This window comes from Temnothorax americanus, unplaced genomic scaffold (genome assembly GCF_048541705.1).
Source record: "Temnothorax americanus isolate GAGA-0224 unplaced genomic scaffold, ASM4854170v1 Scaffold26, whole genome shotgun sequence".
NCBI lineage: Eukaryota > Metazoa > Arthropoda > Insecta > Hymenoptera > Formicidae > Temnothorax > Temnothorax americanus.
The window spans coordinates 2905623-2925861 of record NW_027509401.1 but is presented as its reverse complement, the minus strand read 5'-3'; the positions used below and the strand labels follow the sequence as shown (position 1 = coordinate 2925861).

Below are 20239 nucleotides of genomic sequence, written 5' to 3'. Positions count from 1 at the left end.
AGGCATCGGTGAAGAAAATACATCCGCGCCATCGGAGTCGTTAAGCTCCACCGCTATCGAAAATTATACGCCTCCTCCTTCCCCCCTTCGTTTTTCGAAATTGCTGCACGTGAAAACGTCCCCGTAAAACTCGCTCGAGATAGACTACCGTGGGACTCTGTTGCCGATAAAATCTTCTAGGGTCACCAACACTATCCGACGATAACGCCGTCGCTCTTGGCGCTGGGTGTGCCCGCTTGGGATCCTAACTTTGTTGGTTCAGCAATGCTTCGTAGCTGGTACCGGCATGCGCATAGCTGATCAGAAATTATCGATAGGCGAAAATCATTCCGGACGGTCGGGTTATCGCGGAACTAATTTGAGCCACGGTGGTTCGACGCGGGTTCTTTATCAGTTTCATACACCCTCGCTTTACTATTCTCCAGCAATGTTTGCTGGTAAACGTTTATTCGTGCAGAGACATAAGAGTTTAGAAATTTGAAATTAATTGTGCGATTCTGTTTAGCGACATATACATGTTAAAAGAATAAAAACTATATTTGAAAAAGTAGTAATTTGTACGTATCAGCACGCAGCCTTTTAAACGCGGTAATTTATATAATGTATTTTTTAGCTTTTTGGGTATAAAGCAGGCCGTCCGTGAATAAAGCCGTCGTCCAATAATCTATGAATCCCTCCTGGGATTATGTATATCTAGAAGATGTACGAGTATTAGGAATATTTAACGATCTGTGGATCGAGGTGATTCAACTAAAGTGATTTACATTTTCCTAACTACACATTCGATGAATGTAAAAATTCCTGGGTCAAGCGATATTCTCATTAAAGCGAGATGTAATGCGCCATATATTAAACGCAATACAATAACGCGTTGTCAGGAACGTTAGCGATTTACAAATCTATAGGCAAATACAGTGCAAATAATTTCGGTAGGCTTAACAGTTTCGCAGGTCGCGTTCGGAGTGTCGAAGGAAGAGGAATTACAAGGCCGAAAGTTACCGGAGTAATACTATAGAGTAATGAAACTTGTACTGGAATACTAAAGTGTATTAAATTTTGCAGATAGTCTCATAGATAGACGACTGTCCGATCTTTCTAGTCAAAGTCAATGACCATATACATAAAATACGAAGAATACTCCGAATTAAAGATTAATCAAATTTTAATAATTGTAGCCATGGATAATAGATGAAAAATCATAAATGACTCTTTTGACGTAACTGACTAGTCACCAACTACTGGTCTACTATCATCAACCTTTATACTCCTTGATCATAGGTCTCTCTTTTAAGGTAGCATGGAGATATTCCTCTTTTATCATAACGTTATAAACTGCAGAAGATATACCTAGCAGAGTTGCCAGTTGCTATGTGTGGACCAACGGCTTAACGTCTCTTCCGAAAAAACGGAGTCCAGTTTCTCCGGAGTCCTCTCGTTAATTTCTCGTGTGGGGGGTGCAGCTTGGAATTTTAATATTTCCGTGACCAAGGTGGACTCGTGCAAACCCGATTTCTCGCGGTTTCTGGCGCAAAGTTATCGAGAGATTCTCGCGTTCTCCATCAGCCGATGACACCGGCCGTTGCCGCGCTCGCTCCAGATAAGCACGTACGGCCGCGAAGATCGAGAAGGCCGGACCCCTCCGCCTCGACGAGGAACGCCGGCAGTCGCCTTCCACGTTAGCCGTACACGGATGCGCCGCTCCGGCGGCGTCCGGAGTTAATGAGAGAGCGGCCGTACGGAGCAATACGGCGCATGCACCCGCCCACTTCACGCCGGCGCTGATAGATAGATGCCCCTCCGGCCCTCTTTCTTTCACTCCCTCTTTCCCTTTTCTCTGCCTTCCCTTCTCGCGCCGTGTGTTCGGCCTTCTCCTCGCGTACGTGTTCGCGGCACCGCCGTCAATGTCGTAAAAACATCAGCACGGGCAGCCGAGGATCGCGGAACCGCGGCTGCTCGTGCGAAAGCGCGATGGCGGCTGAGAGGCGCCGCTTCGCGGTACCAGATTGATGGTCTGGGTCTAGGTAAAATCGTTAAGGTCTGCGGCGAAAGTAGGCTCCAAAGTTGCGCAGTGTTGTACGGTGTTGCTTGGAATGATGATATTTAAATCGCTTCGATGTATACTCACATTCGAAAAAAACCCTAAATGCATTGTTCGATTCTTTTTTCTATTCATATTATACTTTTTGGACAGAATTATTGTGGAAAATGTTATTTAGCATTCTAACAAAATACATTTTGTTCAAAATCGGGAATCTTGCGTTAAGATACGCTGAATGTTGTGAAATTTTTGTCCAAACTCGGAAACCTGCAGCTCTAAACATGAATGTAGATCAGTTAATAATTTTTATTTTTTATGATTTGTTATAGCTTGCTCATTGCATCTAGGAGATATGCCTTCGCCAGCGCATCTCGTATATTTCGATCGTTACTCACGCGCAGTTCCGGACCAGTCGCAGTCTCGGCCCGGTCGTTTGGGCTCGCGGCTCGTCGTGGAAGCGTCTCAAAGAAAGAAACGGGTGGTAACGTAGGAGAAAGAGAGCGATTCCACGTTCCTCCGGTTCCGGAGGGCAAGAGGAGGGACAGGGCATTCATCTATATTAGCTTCGAGAGCGGACGGCCTGTCATTACCGCTGCCGCTCTGGCCCTTTTCCCCCTCTTCCTCTCCTCTCGAAGTCTCTCTATCTTTTCCGTCTCGCTCGGCCTACCTCTTCTTCGCAGCTCGCACCTTCCCTCCGTCTTTCTTTCTTTTTCTCTCTCTCTCTATCTCTCTCTTTCTTTCTCTCTTTCTCCTCCACTTCGACACAACTACCAGCATCAACCCCTCAACGCAGACACCTCCGACCGATACCGCCAGTCTCCTTGCTGGCCCATTAGCGGGCCGCATTATCAAAGTACCAGAGGGAGACGGACAGAGCAAGTCGCGGGGCACGGCGACGGACAAGAATGAAGAAGGCTCCGCAGAAGAAGAGGTAGAAGAACGAAGAGGAAGGAGTTGGAGGGGAGGAAGACACGGGAGATGGAGAGGCAGCATCAGTGGCCGTGGCTGCTACGGAGCTAATAACCGCCGTTTAAAACGCAAAAACAAAGGTCTCGCCGTGCATCATCGGGGCTTTAGGCCCCGACCGAGGATACCCGCGGGAAGAAGAAAGAGGAACGGCGGGAGAAGGCGGAGCAGAGAGAGAGAAGGTTCCGACTCGCACACATTCGCGCACACATACACACACACATACGCGCGCATGCATACACGCTGTATCGGCCGACTATCCGAGGCGTCAGGGTCATTACCGGATCATTACCTACCATACCTACTGTGCGACGACGATGATGGCCCGAGCTTGCGAGCACCGATAGACCCCCTCGCGCACATACACACGTACGTAGATCCCCGTAACACGTATCCACATTTCCACTCACATCTAGAGCTCCGGCTCGTCGGGCGTTAACGTTCGTACCTTTTCTGCGCGCGGGCTCGCTCGTGTACATGCGTATACGCGCGTGTAGGTGTGAGGCGCACTCGCGCACTCGCACACTGGCTCCTTCGACGGTGCGGCGCGTCGGCCCGCTCGGCGGCAGCCGGGTAAATTACAGGCTCGACCGTATTTTGTGTTGTCTTGTTGTTTTTCAACGCGCCGAAAGGAAATGAGCGAGCAAACGCGTCACGCCACCCCGAACCTGCTAATTTCTATTCATATTTTATGGCTATTAATTTCTTCGCTGTTACACTCGCTCTCTACCCGTTTGCTCCCCCCCTTCGCCCGCTCTTCTCTACCGTTCTCTCTCTCTCTCTCTCTTTTTTATCTTCGACCCTCTCCGGCACCGTTCTCCTTTTCTGCAATTCTTTTCTTTGCCTCTTCCCAATTCGCGTTTGTGCCCTAACTCTCGCCTCCTCCTGCTCCTCCTCTTTAGTGTCTCTTTCTGCCGGCTTCTGTCCCCGCTTCTTCTTTCCTTTACACCTTTCTTCCCCTCTTTTTCATCTACCTTCTAATATTCTCCCTTAACAGCATTCCATGTCGAAGGAAGAATCCACGGGACTTCTTCAGCTTCTCACTTCTTTCTCCCCGTCGGTTTCCTCTTTCGTCGAAGTCTTCACGCGATATGTCGCTCGCAGAGGCATCCAGTACGCCCGTGAGCCGTCCTTTTTCTTTTTCATAGGTTTCACGGCTTTTCGTCTCTCTTTGTGTTCCGCCATCACGAAATCTCCGTCCTGAGTGACGACAGCTCGCTCGCTGTTGGTACTGTGAGAAGAGTTGTGTTATAGCCATAAATCTCTCAATAATTCCAATGTAGCTTCCTCATTCCCTTTCTTTTTTTTTCTCTGAATTTAATCAACCTTCTTTTCGTAGACATCGGCCCACGAGCTTAAATGATCTCCACACATATTATTAGGAAACATTTTTAGACATTATAGATTATAGCTACTGACCCTTGAAAAAGTTAATTTTATGGTCAGAAAAATGAAATTTTGATTAATCTACTTAAACTTTTAGATACATGGGTGTAAAGTCGCTACCGAGTCTTGTAATTAAAAATATATTTATAAGAGAAGCAGAGAAGAGAAGCTATACTTTTTATTAAATCGTGCTAGGGCGCTGGTGAAACTTTCAGTTTCGGATTAGAATGAACATTATCTATTCGATTATATTTGAAGTATTGTCTTTTGTTCATCTTCAGCTGGTTTTTTGGAATCGTAGTATCACCGGAATGGCGAGGCATTCCACGAGAGAGTCTTGATAGTCCCTGTGCATGTGGGATGCGTGCGAGAGGAACCGAGATGAGCCAAACCGCAGCATTCGATGAATTACCTTCGGCCATCAGCGGGGTGTAACCTATTATTATCTACCACTTACCTAATGCCCTGTGTCAGCCCCGGGGTAGACGGAGAATAACAGGCTCTCTCCATTCGACGGAATTCCCTGCGCTTTAATATCGCATCAGGCTATTTCACGTCGTCTGAGCGCGCCGCGCGCGATTTTGGGGAATTTATCGACTAGGTGTCAAAAATATGATCAATTAAGGGAAACCTTGAAATATCGAGCAGCACAAAGTACCGCGTAAGTTAATTTTGTCATCAAATTAAGATCAGATACGTTCTCCATTTTAATACATATCTTCCTCGCAATAACGTTAATGTAACGTTATTATTGAACTTTAAAGAAGATTTGAAGAGATATGTAGGTGATTCGCATTGCGCTATATAACCAGTGCCAAAAGCTAAGAATTAAATTTCATCGCATTCATTTGAGTTCGTTGAAAATCGAGACCTGATTTTAATTCGACACTACCTGCGCAACTAACCGAGGATCTTTTCGTGCGCGATATAATCACCGGTAGCGATTCCCGGCAATTAACATCGGCGGCGGTCACCAGTGCGTATAAGTGATTGCATTCTTATGCCGGCCGGCCATAATTTTATTATTTGCGCGCTCACGGAGCGAGCATGCAGATATTATGTGCGAATTATTAGTGTAAACGCGTAAACTCGCAGCCGAGACGAGGAGCGATGAGACGCGCGGCCCGCGTGTGGATCGCTAATTAAATTACGTCGAGGCCGTCGAGGTTCTATCACGCGACAGAGCGACGCAAAAGACGAGAAGTAAGGACGGCTTCTCGTCTATACCTAGATTACGTCTATACCTACGTCGTTCTGCGCGATGATCAGAGACTTCGGAGACTAAGGAGGCTCGCGTGAGAAAGAACGGCGGATTTCGTTTTCCGAAAAGGACCCCTCCGACGACGGTGCTGAAAAAAGGGCTCCGAGAAATTACGGGACATTAAGCCACGCGAAAATATACCATATTTCCTTGTCAGAGCGGCTTCGGGGAACGAAGAACAGATACATTCGAAAATTACGGATGCGGCTATTAACCGCTAAAAGCCGACACGATGCCGTCAGTTTTACTCCAATTAACCCTCCACGGATCAATTCCTTTTTTTCTTTTCCCTCCCGATAAGAGAAGTGGACGCAACACACACGCGATTATACATAAAAAACTGTTCTTATTACTGGCTACGTCCAGGAAGTGTTTTTTTCCCTCAATTATAGCTGTCGGCTAGCTTATCCAATTTTAATACTAGCGCGATTGTGCGAGCCAATTAAAGATGCGAGGAATCCACCAGGTATATTAACTTAATTATATAATTCGAAGTCTATATATATATATATATATATATATATATATATATATATATATATATATACATTTTCGAAAGAGTTCTTTGGAAATTAAAAATTTTATGTATCCAGTTTCGCCTGATTAAATTTTCTTAGCCAATAATTTTTCAATGAAAGACAAGAAATTTATATTTGATGATCATGGCGAAGATAGTTATTATAAAATTCATTTATCATGAAGAGAATAAAAATTTTACATTTTTTAAGCTAAGCAGTACAGTCTATAATCGTACACTTTTTGAAGAATAATTGGAGATTTATTTAATGCTTGTTTTGCCATCGAGTTTGCGAAAGGGCAAATGGTCTCTCTCTCTCTCTCTCTCTCTCTCTCTCTCTCTCTCTCTCTCTCTTGTAATAGATTTAATTTGTCCGAACGCTGTGACGGCGCGGTTGGAAAAAAATTCGAGTCGACTATGCCGGATGAGTTTTTTCTTATTTATAGACTGGCCTCTCTCTCTCTCTCTCTCTCTCTCTCTCTCTCTCTGTCCTGGACAGCGGCACTCGAGGGTGTAGCCGCGAGAACGTCATGGACATTTTAATGGGTAACGGCGGTGGCCTCTAATTAGAACGTTTCGACCGTAACCGCGCCATTACGGGGGAAAACGCAGACTCGTCAGATCGATGAGGAATATTTATCGCGGTGTAACAATTACGGGAGCCCTGGCATAGCGCGAATAGTAATAGGCGGCCGGCCCCGGAGGCCGCTCTCTCGCCCGGCGAACGACTGTAATTAGGGCTTTTATTGTCTGTACATAAGGAAGCTTTATGAAAACATTAAGGATATAATTCAAGGCCGGGGAGAGGCGCAGCGCGCTAGCACACTCCGCCGTGAATTGCAGCCTGAGCCTTAATGCACAGGAGACTCGTGTTGCTAGCGCGCTGCGTCATTTCCGTTTTGCGTATGCCACGCACACGAACACGCGACGGCGTGAGCCCCCACTTGTGTGCGAGACGGGGACTGCCTACCTGTTCCTTTCCGCGTACGAACGATGTAATTTGATTCCTCGACTTTTCTGCGAGCTCCATGTGATTAAGCTATTTTCGAAGCTAAGAGAGATAGCGCGCCGCTGGCGAACGATGAGGATGGTAGCGCGTAACGTCTTCCGCGCCCTGGATTTACATCCCCTATCTTTACTCATCCGACACTTGTGAAACTGTAACTTTATTCTGAAACGAGCATCGCTAGTTTCTCCTTATTACAGTTACAACTATCAAGAAGTATTACTCGCATGTATCAAGATACAGAACTTTCAAATGAGCCGTGATATTATGTACACATGTACATTGCACGTAATTTTTTAATACACATTTAAATTACGAGACTGTCGACCGCAGCCTTGCGGAGTCCCTGACACTTACGTTTGAGATCTCCAAGCTGCGCTCGCGTAATCGCGATCGAGATCCACGTTCGGGATCCGCCTAAATCACCGGCTCGCTCGCCCCGCCCTACCTTCCTCCACGCGATTCTTGCTATCCGCGAGATCTCGGATCACGATCGATCCGGGCGGATCGATACACGAGGCAAGAGTACCCCGGCAAGTACCCGCGGAACTCGGCTAATAGAGTTCGGGCCCTTGACAGCGATATTTCACGAGAACGAGAAGAGGAATGGCCGCGGACGGACGCGCCGGTGTGTGGTCCGGCACGTCCGAGTGGACGGCGATTAGCCCTGCAGGCCCCCCCTAATCCCTCTCTCGCCCCCCCCCGTCGCCGGTTTCACCCTCCGGGGCCAGGCTCCTTCCTCTTCCACGCAGCCTCTTCCTCTTTCCCGCTCGAAGCTTACTCTCATGCATCCATGTACCATCGCGTGCATACGCGCGTGCGTTTGTGTGTATTTTGCGTGTACGTGTGCGTTATGTGGTGCGAGGGTGTGTGTATACGTACGCTCGTGCGCCTCCTCGGGTGTCGTGTTACGTGCTAAGCGGTACGGCCGAACGGTAACCGAGACGCGGACTGCACACCGGACCCATTGTTCCCGAGGCCTCCCTACCGTCCCTCCGCCTGCTCCTGCAGTCACCGCGTTCCCTTGTCCACCCCCGTTCACGTTCGTCAAGCTCCTCGGACTGGCTCGCGAATGGGTCTTTTGGCTCGAGTCGATTTGCCCTTCGTCGTCTCGATTCGATCGGGTATCAATACTGCACGCGATATAGAATATTACCGGCACCGGATATGAATGACTGTTACCGCTGCATTTTACGCACGGCGATTTTTTGGATCGTTTGCAACACAACGTTAAGATAAAGGCGCTTTTGAATCATATGTAATGTAACTTTTGATAGTAATCGTTTTTGCTTAATTATTCACTCAAGAATTAAGTATGTGTTATAGTTCATAATATTTTAGCCACTTAATATCTTCAGAAAATTTTTTCCGAGAAAATTATTTCGAATTTTTTAACTTCGCCTCACACATCTAAATAATAGATACACACGGAGAATCCTAAGAAAGATATAGAATAGTTAAAGATCTTGCTGGAATCATTGCGATCGAGTCCCTCCTGGCAGATCTCATTTCTCGCATTTCTTTTTATTTTTCGAGTCTCGCGCAGTCACGGTGGTTTTGTCTCGCCCTCACACCACGGTTTTACGATTTTACGAGTCGGGGCTCTCGTCGTCGACGTGCCGGCTGGCAACTACCGAACGAAGGCTGACCCTTCTCTCCTTGACTGGGTGTCGCCCGGCCTGGTGACCCCCAGGGTAACTAGACCCGCGAGAGTCAGCCCCCCCCCCCGACTCTCTGGGTCCATGGAGACAAAATCATTACGGGTGCCGGTCGGGATTGAATTGTACGGTCCCGACGACGTCGGTCGCGCGAGATGATGAAGTGCTTTGTCGCGCCGAACGTTCCACGAACGACGATTATTCGACGTAACAGGTTAACCAACAATTTTCTACGAAAAACGCTCTATATAATCATTCTTCTACTATTTTCTGCGATATAACGATTTTTCTGTCGAAATAATAATCTTTTTGTCGGGTTTCTTTTTTTTTGGCGCACGTTTGCAAATCGTAAATAGATTTCACGACTATTTCTTACAACGACGGAAAGCCTTATATTTTTACGCGACCGCGCGGATTGAAGACACGGCCTGAAGTTCCAGGGGTGGGAAATAAATATGTTCTCCGGAACCTTTTTATTATGCACGCCCCTAAATTATTTCATGCACGAAATGCTGAGTTATCGAACGCCAGTTACGAAAGGAGTCTTCGGATATCTCGACGGCTGCCGGTTCGCGGAACTGCAGATGATCGATAAGAGGTATCATTCGTGGCCGGCCCATGCTCAAATTATCCGGCAGGATACTGGTATCAAGTTGTCTCTCAACCGCTTGACTTCCGAGAAGCGCGAAGAACCGGCAGCCATCCATCGACGCTGCCTTCGTCTTGAAAGATCTGAAGATCTTAAGATCAAGTAGATAGCGAAACTCGGGGCAAATCATTAAATCTGAAAGGATGTTGAAAATACGCAGAACGAACATCCTTCCTTGCTGTTTAATAGACGTGGGTTTTAATTTTAACGGGAAGAGAACGACACGCTTTGTCTATAACTTCTCTGAATAAAATATTGGTTAACTCGGTTAAGTTAGATTACTAGAAACTGACCTCCTCGACGTTAGACATTCATGGGAATTGGTTCACTCTCTATTATAACTCTTCTTAAATCATTAAGATATATTACTGAATTATTCTTCATTCACAACCAGTGTCTGATGATCTTAATACTAAAAATTACGTGATCCGAAAGGAAAAATGTAGAAGAGTGGCTCCTTAAGTTCTACGGATTCATACTGGCTGAAAAGAAGATAGTTAAAGAATGTCATAGTCAATTAAGAAATCAAACGAGTGTAAAATTAAAGTAACGAAGCGGATTATTGGTTTGAAATTTGCTAATCGAACAAAATGAACGTCTCGATATACCTAGCGTCAAACAAATTCGACACGTTCGCTTTAAATGGCGGAAGACGACTGAGACACTCCTTCAGGCCACAGAATCCATCAAACATTCTGATTCGCTCCTACGGGCTTTGCGCAATCGGTCTTACCTCGCCGAGCTTGAAATCGAAAGCAATTACGAAGCGCCGCCTCGGATTCGCGATATCGTAATGAAGCCTTAATAATTGAGATTAGACCGGCCGATAATCGGCGTGTCCCTACACGCCGCTCCCGCGCGTAATCACGAAAGTAGGAAGTGACTCGCCGTGATTCCGCGCAATGAGACTTGGTCGTTAATTATCGTCGGCGTGAAGGGAAAGAGAGAGAGAGAGAGAGAAGGAGAGAGAGCGGGAAAGAGGAAGAAAGAAATACAGAATGACCCTCTCGCCGTTCGCGACGCGTTTTCATCCGTGATCGGCCAATAATTCGCTCGTTAGCGTTTCTGCCGCGCGATAGTAACGAAGCAACGAAGGCGCGTCCGCGCACAATCGCGCGTAATTAACCCTAATTAAGCCCGTGTCTAACGCACGAAATCATCCATCACGTTTGTTGCTTTGGGGGAGAAAGAGGTTCTTGCGAACGTCGTTCCCCGCTCTCTCCCCCTCCCCCCATCACGCGCGTACGTCTCTCTATGAGAGAAAAGCTCGTCTTAATTACCCGCCATTCTCTCTCTGTCTTGTCTCTCTGTCGACTATGCGTCCGTAAAGAAATCTCATTGATTTACTCCCTTTTAAGTGCTATTAATGCCGATAACGTCAATCGATTAATCAGCCGGCGAGGGCCGGCCTCTCTCGCCTTAAGAACGGACCGATTTTATCTCGCTCTGTCTCGCGTACCCGCGGCTTCAGACGATTTATTTGCTCGCCCGGCGCGATCTTTGCCGTTTCGGTCGATTCGCCGCGTGCACAGGATCGCGACCTCTCGGTCGCACGATTGCGCGGTCCCTAGTTCGATTCCTCGTCTAATCCCAATGCCGAGCGGACGCCGATTCCCAGACGACTCGGCGTGCGCCAGATTTAAAACAAGTCTTTTACCTGACTGCGTCTACTCGATTATTCCGTTAATATTATTAATGACACGAGGTGATTTCCCTCTCTTGCTTAATATCTTCGGCATCAAAATTACATTATTACGACTTGAACATCACATCCATCATAAGTACTGCGGTTCGTAATGTATATTTTAAAAAGAGAGAGAGAGATAATATCTGACAATGAGTCCGATAATGCACATAATAGGCGGAATTTAGCATACATTATGAGACCTATACCAAATTAAAATAAATCTAAAGAAAATCTCCTTTATACTTGCGATGCAAAATTAGGAAACGAAGAAAGAATTAAGAGATCCGCCCTATATTTCGAATGCACTTGTCATCCATCTATTCCGTATACGCTGACGATTCTTGTCCTTTATTATTTCAGAGATCCTATGGAGCTTATGGAGCAGCAATTGGTGAGATGCGGGGTACCCTCGGTAAGAATCTACGAGCACCTCGCTATGCCGTCGCCGCTTATGGTGGCCGCGGCCGCGGCCGCGACGCTGGGCGCTCAGCAGCCGTCCGCGCAGAGGCAGCAGCAACATCATCAGCCGTCCGCGCAACAGCAGCAACCGCACGAGAACGGCGGACACGCGTTGCCGCCCTGGTTGTCGCCGGCGTCAACGGCGCTTTTGTACGGCAGGGGTGCTGCCGGCTCGCCGTCGCCCTATTCCACCGCCGCCGTCGCGGCCACCTCCGCCGGCTTCTCGTATCCGACGACGCTGTCGTGGCCCTGGACACCACCACCACCCCCCGTCACGATGATCTCGCGACGGTCCTCGCCCACCACCGCGACCAGCCTGAGGTACGTGCCCTATCCACCGACGGCCAGCACATCCCCGCCGCTACGGACACGCCCGTCCTCCCCCAATTAGCGATCCCCGCTAGCACCGACGACACCGCGACTGCGGCATCATCGTTCCTCCTCCCTCTCTCTGTGATCGCGGAACCAACACCGACATCGGAACTGGAACCGGAATTGTTCCAACACGTTTCTATCTCGCCAGGGGCATGACGGAGCGCGCACATATGCATACAATTTATCGTCGTCGATAATCGCGCGTGGCGATATGGAAGTAAGTAGCATCTCGTTGTACTTTTGTTGTGGCGATAAACAAATAAGGAATTCGGGATGGAATCGGAAAATGATAATCAAATTATTCGCGGCCGTAATAAATAGGATACATAAACATTGAATTGTGCAATTGATAACAAACCGTTACGAATGTAGTTTTATGAGTCTTCATTATTGTTCTTCAAGTTGGCTGGAAAATCAAGTTTATTTGCCATCTTGAAGAAATTATTTTCAAAATATTATTCTTATAGTTTCTGAAAGACGTGAATCTTATTAATTTAATTAAATTGTTTCATAACGAGAGACATACATCAGTGACAACTCTATTATAACTATTTCAAAGTTCAATTTTTAATCTTTCACAGTTTTGTTAATTATTGTATTATGCATGTAATTATTATATATTAAGATAAGGTATGTAGATTGAATATTTGTATTTATTACTTGAACATAATGTGTTTGGCATAAATGTACCTTTTTTGTTAATTAATAATTTTTAATTAATAACTTTGTTAATTAAGAATTATCACTATTAGTATTATTATGTTATAATATATTATTATAATTTTATTATGTTGTGTTTATTAATAATATATTAATAATATATTAACAATTTCGTTAATAATAAATGAATGAATGTTATTTATACATTTTTAGACCAAACTCTTTTCTGTAGGAGAGCCACGAATATTAGCTTCAAACCCATGATTTTTCTCACATCTTCATGATATTACTTAGTTCCATATCGTATACGTACAAGAGAGCAACGGAGAACGATGAGTCGTAATGCGTCGCTTGCGACTGCGAGTTTAAGCGTGTTCTTAACATTCATGTTTCCCCTTAACATCCAGGTGCGACCAAAGAACTATCCCTAGCGCCCAGTGTGTTAATCGCGGACCGTCTGTGTGTGTGTGTGACGCATAGATATTTATATAATATAATATAGTATAAATGTAATTCTGGTGTATACATGTCGTTCCATTAATATTATTCGCGGGGCGAACGTATTGGCAACGGCCGTTGAAACTCCGTACACGGATTATCCGAATACGCGAAATACCAGGTATCCTAAGAAATTACAGAACTGGATATGTGCGATAGTTTGCATATATTCATTCATCTCACATTTCTAAAGATCCGAAAAGTTATATCCGGATGTTTGAATGTTCAGAAAACAACGGAATCATACATTTGATTGCGAATTCGGGTACTTGCACTGGAGCACACTGAGTGCGCACTAAGGCTTGTTTATATAATCTGTTCTCATATTTAAAATCGCTTAAATACGCATTTAAAAACATTGTAGCTAATAAAACAATCTGTATGGATGCTGTATAGATCATTTTACTGAGAAGAAGCTAAGAAGTATTTCATAAAGTATTTAAGATGTTCTGTAAATATAAGAGTTGACTAACAAGAACAAGCCTTAGTACACACTCAATGTGCGCTAGTGCAAGCGCCCGAGTTCGCTATGAGATATCCAAAGATCTAAAGGAGATGTATGGGATCCAAACATTCAGATACTCGAGGTTGAAGTAACGAATTGTTGTGGTGATGTGATGTGATGGAGAGGAGTATGGTTGACGTAACGTGATGAGATAGGGTAATGATTTATTGTGGTGGTGTGATGTGATGAAGAACGGTATGATTTATGTAAGGTGATGAGATGTATCCCCAAAAATACCATCTGAGTCTCTCTACGAGTCGCGGATGGTATTTTTGGGGGGATACTTCTCTCGAATAATGACTCCACGAGTATGAGCCCAATTCGATTCTTGGTGGTAGCGTCGATTGGCCGATGAGGACAATGAGTATTTTTCGGCTCGCGAGAAAGCGCGTTTGCGTAATTAGTATGGTTCCAGGCTGCCATCTTAGTAAAGGCACTATAGAAGAATCGAATTTTTTTTCTTCGCAAGTCAATGTTATCGTAAATCTCGACGTCTCGCTGTGAACGGTTTATTTAACGATAGGACATGTCTCGCCCCGTGTCCGCGTAATATCTCATCGTAGAGATTTGCGAGTATCAGAGAGGATCAGGGAGTATCTTTGTATTTTAGTTATCGATCTCGATTTGTAAATAATTCTGCGCTCATTAGAACAAACAAGTATATGTTGTAACGTGACGATTGCGTGTACGTACATGTATGTATGCATGCTAAGTATGTAAATGCGAGCGAATGTGAAATCGTGCGTGAAAGAGAAAATGATTCGACGTAACTGTATTATATACCGCGATAGTATTAATGCGCATCTTGTCACAGGATGGTGCAATTTGTACATAAAGGAACTTCTATGATAGCAAGTAGTTCAGCGCCATATTTCCTCGATGTAGCACGACGAAAATAAATGAATTTTCATTAATCTATCTGATTATTCAATCGCCTGTACCTTTTGCGTCCCCTTATTAACCTTCTTCCTTTATTATTTATATTCTTTGTATATTCTCGTTTATAAATAAATTATTTATCGTTATTGAAAAACGTCCAATTGAGATTATACACTTTCTTTTGACTCAAACCCTAATCAACATTATCCTTAGAATATTATTATAAAAAAATCGATATAAGAAATTCCTATTATAATGAAATTTGTTAGCATTAGTTGTTAATTAATTTCCAATTACGTATCAATTTAATGTGATAGATTTTATACGACCTTGTTTGAGACACGTTATATCGTATTAAAAAATTAATAATCGCACTGCAAGACACGAATTCTATCATATCAATACCGTTTTTCGATCATACGATCAAGGAGACTCGCGGAATTTTATACATTTTGCATTTTTTGGTTTCGCGGACGACTCGAGAGAAGAGCCACACGCATCTCTCTCGTCACCCACTCTTTCTCCACCCGGTGTACGCCCTCGTCGCGCCACCCAGGCTTCATCGCACCTTCAACTGCCGTGTAATTCTGTTATACCTATCTGAAATTAAATAAATTCATTTCACGGCCTGTCAGCGAGCAATTATTCTCAGATGCGGCTGCTTTAAGGGCTCGGTTCGTTCCATGACTAACACCTTTTCTCACTTTCTCTCTTTCTCTCTTCCTCTCTCGTTCTCTTGCTCTTTCTTTCTGTCACTCGAACTCTCGGTTCAGTATCGGGAGCATGTCGCTATCGCCATATCGCATTGTACAGTTCTCCTCCTGTTGCTTCACGTCGCGTCGTTGGGCGCGTCGGGTCGCTGCACCGCAACTGTTTCGCGCGATCGAGCGCAGCCGCGGCGACACGAGACGCCCTTTAACCCTCATTCGAACGCGAAGCGAAATATGAAGCGTTAAACCAGATGCCAATAACGAGAACGCACATTGTTTTCTAATGTATACGATGACACTTTTGGCCGCAGCAGGTAACTTAATTAGAAAAGTAACGTACGATCAAGTTGATAAAATTGAGCGATAAGCGACAATGTGCATTATATATTTTCTTACACCTTGTTAACGCTATATTACATTTTATTGCATAAGCAAGTGATATAAAATATTTAGATTCTTACTAAAATATATCAAGCTTCACACACACACACAATGACGAAAAACTATTAAATAATAAATTTATTACCAAAAGAATTTCCAATCCATTTAAATTTCTGTGAAAGTAACCATTTCGGTATATCCTTTTTGAAATTTGACAAACAGGCCAATCTAAAATTCTCATCAACTATGAAAAATAGCTTAATAATACTTTCTTTATTCACAAAAACAAGGAAACTAAGGTTGAACATCTAAATTGCACGTAGGGCGTTCACCAATTATTCCGAAGACATTCAACGAGTACTCGAGAGAGTTTTTTAAGGACCCGTTGAGTTAGCGATGGAGGACGCGGCGCGGCGGCCAGGTAGAAGGAATCCACGGTCGGAAGAAACGCGAAAGGAGTAGAGAACGGCGGAGGAGAAGAAGAAGAAGAAGAAGAAGACAACGGTTTCACCGGGGCGCGAAAGCGATCGTGTGTTACGTCGTGATGGGTGGAGCGAGGTGAGAGAAACAGAGAGGCGGCTCCTGAGCTTGTAATTATGTTGATACGAATGATCTGCGGCGAGCCGCAAACCGACGAAGAACAACAGGAGAAGACGAGGAGAAGAAGAAAAAGAAGAATACGAGGCGCAGAAGAAGAAGAGAGGGTGAAGCCTCTAGCGATGCTCACCGGCTGCTCTATACATACCCCCCATTTTTTCTTCTTTCCCTTTCTCGCTTCCTGCCTTTCTCCCTCATCGATACTTTCCTCCCCTCGTTTTCTCCTCACCATCTCCCTCTTTCTTTAATACCGTGTGTAACGTTCCCTCCGTGCATCTACACATTGCTCATCTCTACACGAGAGAGAGGGAGAGAGAGGACCGAGAGCTTTAGGACCGTGGCGAAACCAGTTTAAGTGGTTAAGTGTAGATGTAATTGATTTCCATTTTACGAGGTTCTCTCGGGGAAGATGCTCCTCCACCCGCTGCGCTGTATCCACTCCTACCCCCGAGCAGTTGCAGCCTGTCCCGCATCCGAGCGTCCTCTCTCTTCCTCATGCTCTTTCTCTCTCTCTCTCTCGCTCTCTTTACCGCATCTTCCGCCTCACGCTCTATCTCTTCCTCTCTCTCAGCTATATTTTCGTCTTTCCCTTTTTCTTGCGCCAGCCGAACACGCGTGCGACGCATACGTGCGCAACATCGAGCGCATAAATACGCATTATAATGTATCGGCGGGTGCCCCTCGACAAGAGAGCGGCTTTGCCGGGCATAATCGTTTTCTCACGCCTCGTTCCGCGATGATTTCGGCGGGAAGGATGGAGGTGAAGTATTAACCCTTGCCCACCTCGTCGTACTTTGCGCGGGAGAGACGCGTTTTCATCCTCCCGCGTTGCAAGTGCGGAAGGGTTAATCGTCGAGATTGCCGGTGATTAATCGCGATAAGATCGCGATGTGAAGTCGATACCGCACGAAGCCGTACGACGAAATTAACAGTCATTTCCTATTTATGCTGATAGAAATTTGATAAATTACGAGAAATATTTATATAACGTACAGATAGTCCCCTATAAATGTCAGAAGTTGTAGGTTTTAACATTTATAGTATACTTAATTATTCACATTTTTTCTTTACTAACGAAATGACATACCTAAGATAAGATAATCTTTCATCAGAAATTAAGGAATTGAGAAAAGGAAGCCGACAAAAGTTAAAAGCGTTACCTTAAACAGGAAATAAACGCATATGCGTTGATGCAGGAAAGATTAGAAGCCACGGGATTGATCGATGAACATTGAAAGTGCTTAGGTTCGTAATGAAGGTCCGGCGGAGCGGCACGCAATTACGCGCGCAGTGATAAAAGTTGGTAACGAATTAGCAGTTTGTAAAAATAACTCTCGCTTCTGACAGCTCCGAGACGGAGAAAGTACGAGTGGGGGCGAGTTCTTACGAGCTGCTCGTTTCGCGTCGCTACAAGTTGTTCTTCGGGGGCGAACGAATTTACGATCGATACCTTAATTGCAATCGAACGAGCTATTTTGAGGGCCGGCAAAGGTTAATGCACCATTAAGAAGCGCGTTACAAAAAGCGATGTCCACGCTCGTTGTCTTCGAACTCTTTCTTCCTCCGATCGTCCGATTTCTTTTTTTTTTTTTTAATTAAATTCTGATACTCGTCATTTTCGGTGATTTGTGATTTCGACAAACGTCATTTATAGCCAGAAAAACACGTTCTCTAAATAAATGTTGCTTTATTTCGCATGTTCTCATTTATTTGTTTCAATTTCGGCAACCTTTCACGAACTAGCAAGTAAATCTTTCGTTTGATGTGAAATGATTGGGTTAGTGCCGGTGTCGGCACTGTCAGACAGGAAAAGCAGAAAATTCAAGGAGCTAGCGTCATAAGAAAACGATGCATCGCGCGTAGAAGGGGAGGGAGGGGTGTAGCAACGAGAAAAGAGAACGGGAATAAAGTCGCGGAGGAAGGAGAGGCGATCGAAAGAGAATGAGAAAGAACGAGAGAAATAGAAGCACTCAACGAAGAATATGTAAATTAGGAACTCCGTGTGAATGCGGAGATTTATGGCGGCCCGTACACATTTCTGGGCGCAATAAATATCAGTAAGTAGCAACGCGCGGGACCGCGTCCGGATCGGGTCCTTCGCGCGTTTCTCCTCTCTTTCTCTCTCTTTGTAAGTATACACATACACATCTCACTAATACCAACGTCCCCGCTTAATGTCGCCACCAACCGCGGTTCATCCGCGCGCGGCGCGCGCGATATCGCCAGAGAAATGTTGGAAAAAATGATTACGGCCGATTACCGAGATCGGTGAAGACGGAGATGGAGAATTTTCGAGTACCTAAATTATATTTAAACGATATTCGTAGTCTGACTGCATTCCTTACGGATAAAAATTATCTTCTCGACATAATCTAACATAAGACACAAAAATATACTTAATATTGGATATAAAAGTAAAGAAAAACAGTACACAATAAAATTTATTTCGAGAATTCGAAACATTTTCAAACATTCAAAGAAAGCCAACGAAATTCCATCGGTCAAAAATTTGATTATTTTTAATTTTAAGTACTACAATTTAAGTTGATCTATTTTTAATTAAAGAACATATAAATAAGATATTCATTACAATAATAATCTTTATAATGAGCTTGTTAAAAATAGGTATCATTCTTGGGATTTGTTGGTTTTGGAAGTGACTTTGATAAAATAGCCTCAATCTAAGAATTCTAATTTCACATTGTCACAATCACCGTTTGGTGGGACAAACAACGAGACGAAAGCACGCAGAACCCGAACGGAATGGGACACGAAAACGGAATGGTAGGACCGAGTAGGAAGAGAGCCGTCGCCGTCGGAGGCTCCGTGGGTGGCTGAGAGAGATCTCCCTTTCCTTCTCCCTTCCTTCCTTTCGCACGCACGCACGCACGCATACGCTCGCGGAGTCGGCGACGTTTCTCTTAACGCATCCTGCTACTTCGGTAGGTGACGCCCCTGCATCTCGATATCCCCGTAGCTCTTTTTGTTCGAGCGCGAGCCGAACGCAGCTGCGGCAGGAACCGTGCAAACAACCGCAAACCGTGAAACGGACGCGTCGATACGATACGATAGTAGAACGAAAAACGCAAGGCTGCGAATTTTTAGGCCGTAATTCTATACCGCTTATTTTTAAATAATGAAATGAAATAATACGGCAAAATAAATTTTTACATTATTTTATTTTATATATCCGAATCTCTCCAAATATCTAATCGCGCGTTCCATTCGTTAATTTTTGTGATAATTGTGTAAATTCATCGCGTATATATATATGGTATAATATATATATGTACGTACAAAATATTATATATATCTATATGTATTTTATATTTTATATATATCACACATATATCATATATTATTATATTGTATATGAGCCAGCAACGTTTCAGGAAGACTTTATTACTCTTATATTATTATACGTTTTACGAGCCACGATACTGAATTTATTCTCATCGACATCGTCAGGTGGTTACGACGCATTCTTTTGCGCTATAAAAGTAACCGTGAAACGCGATCAATTACAATCTGGTCATGCTCTAGCCACAGAAACTCATCGCCGACCGCGATTACGCGAAATCGAGACAAATTCGCGCGTCGTCTTTGTCTATAAGAAGGAGTTCCCCTAAAAAAAATATTACTACATTTATGAAGTAATTTTAATTCAATAGAAAATCAGTGCTTTGGAGAAAACGGCACTTTTAAATTTTATATAAAACTGTGTTGAGAGAGAAAAAGACCGTGCGAGCAAGTGGCAGACAGAAAGAGAATAATCCAGCAGAGTTTGCTAGCCAGTCGACGGATTATTAATTAGCTCGTTTAAGAGATTATGCCGCTCGAACGGCAACTTCGGAGGACCGATGGAAGATGAAGAAGAGAGAATAACGAGAGCGACGATTAACCTCGTCAGCTGGGTCGTTCTTCGCACCTGATGCTCATACGAGACGGAGAAGAATTAACTGTCCCCGAAGTCAGCCGACTATGATAATCGGACGAGCTATGACCTA

General features: G+C 44.5%; 1 protein-coding gene and 1 long non-coding RNA gene across 3 annotated transcripts in view; one reads left to right on the top strand and one right to left on the bottom strand.

Moving 5' to 3' along the window:
- The window catches only part of LOC143899239 (uncharacterized), a 55171-nt gene extending 40617 nt beyond the window's left edge, over positions 1-14554 (top strand). The window contains exon 6 of the mRNA XM_077409384.1: positions 11529-14554. Coding sequence (XP_077265510.1) covers positions 11529-12018 — 490 coding nt within the window. The 3' untranslated portion in view covers positions 12019-14554. The remainder of the gene's footprint in view (positions 1-11528) is intronic.
- LOC143899224 (uncharacterized) overlaps positions 1-20239 on the bottom strand; it is a 125800-nt gene that overhangs the window by 64373 nt on the left and 41188 nt on the right. The window lies entirely within an intron of this gene.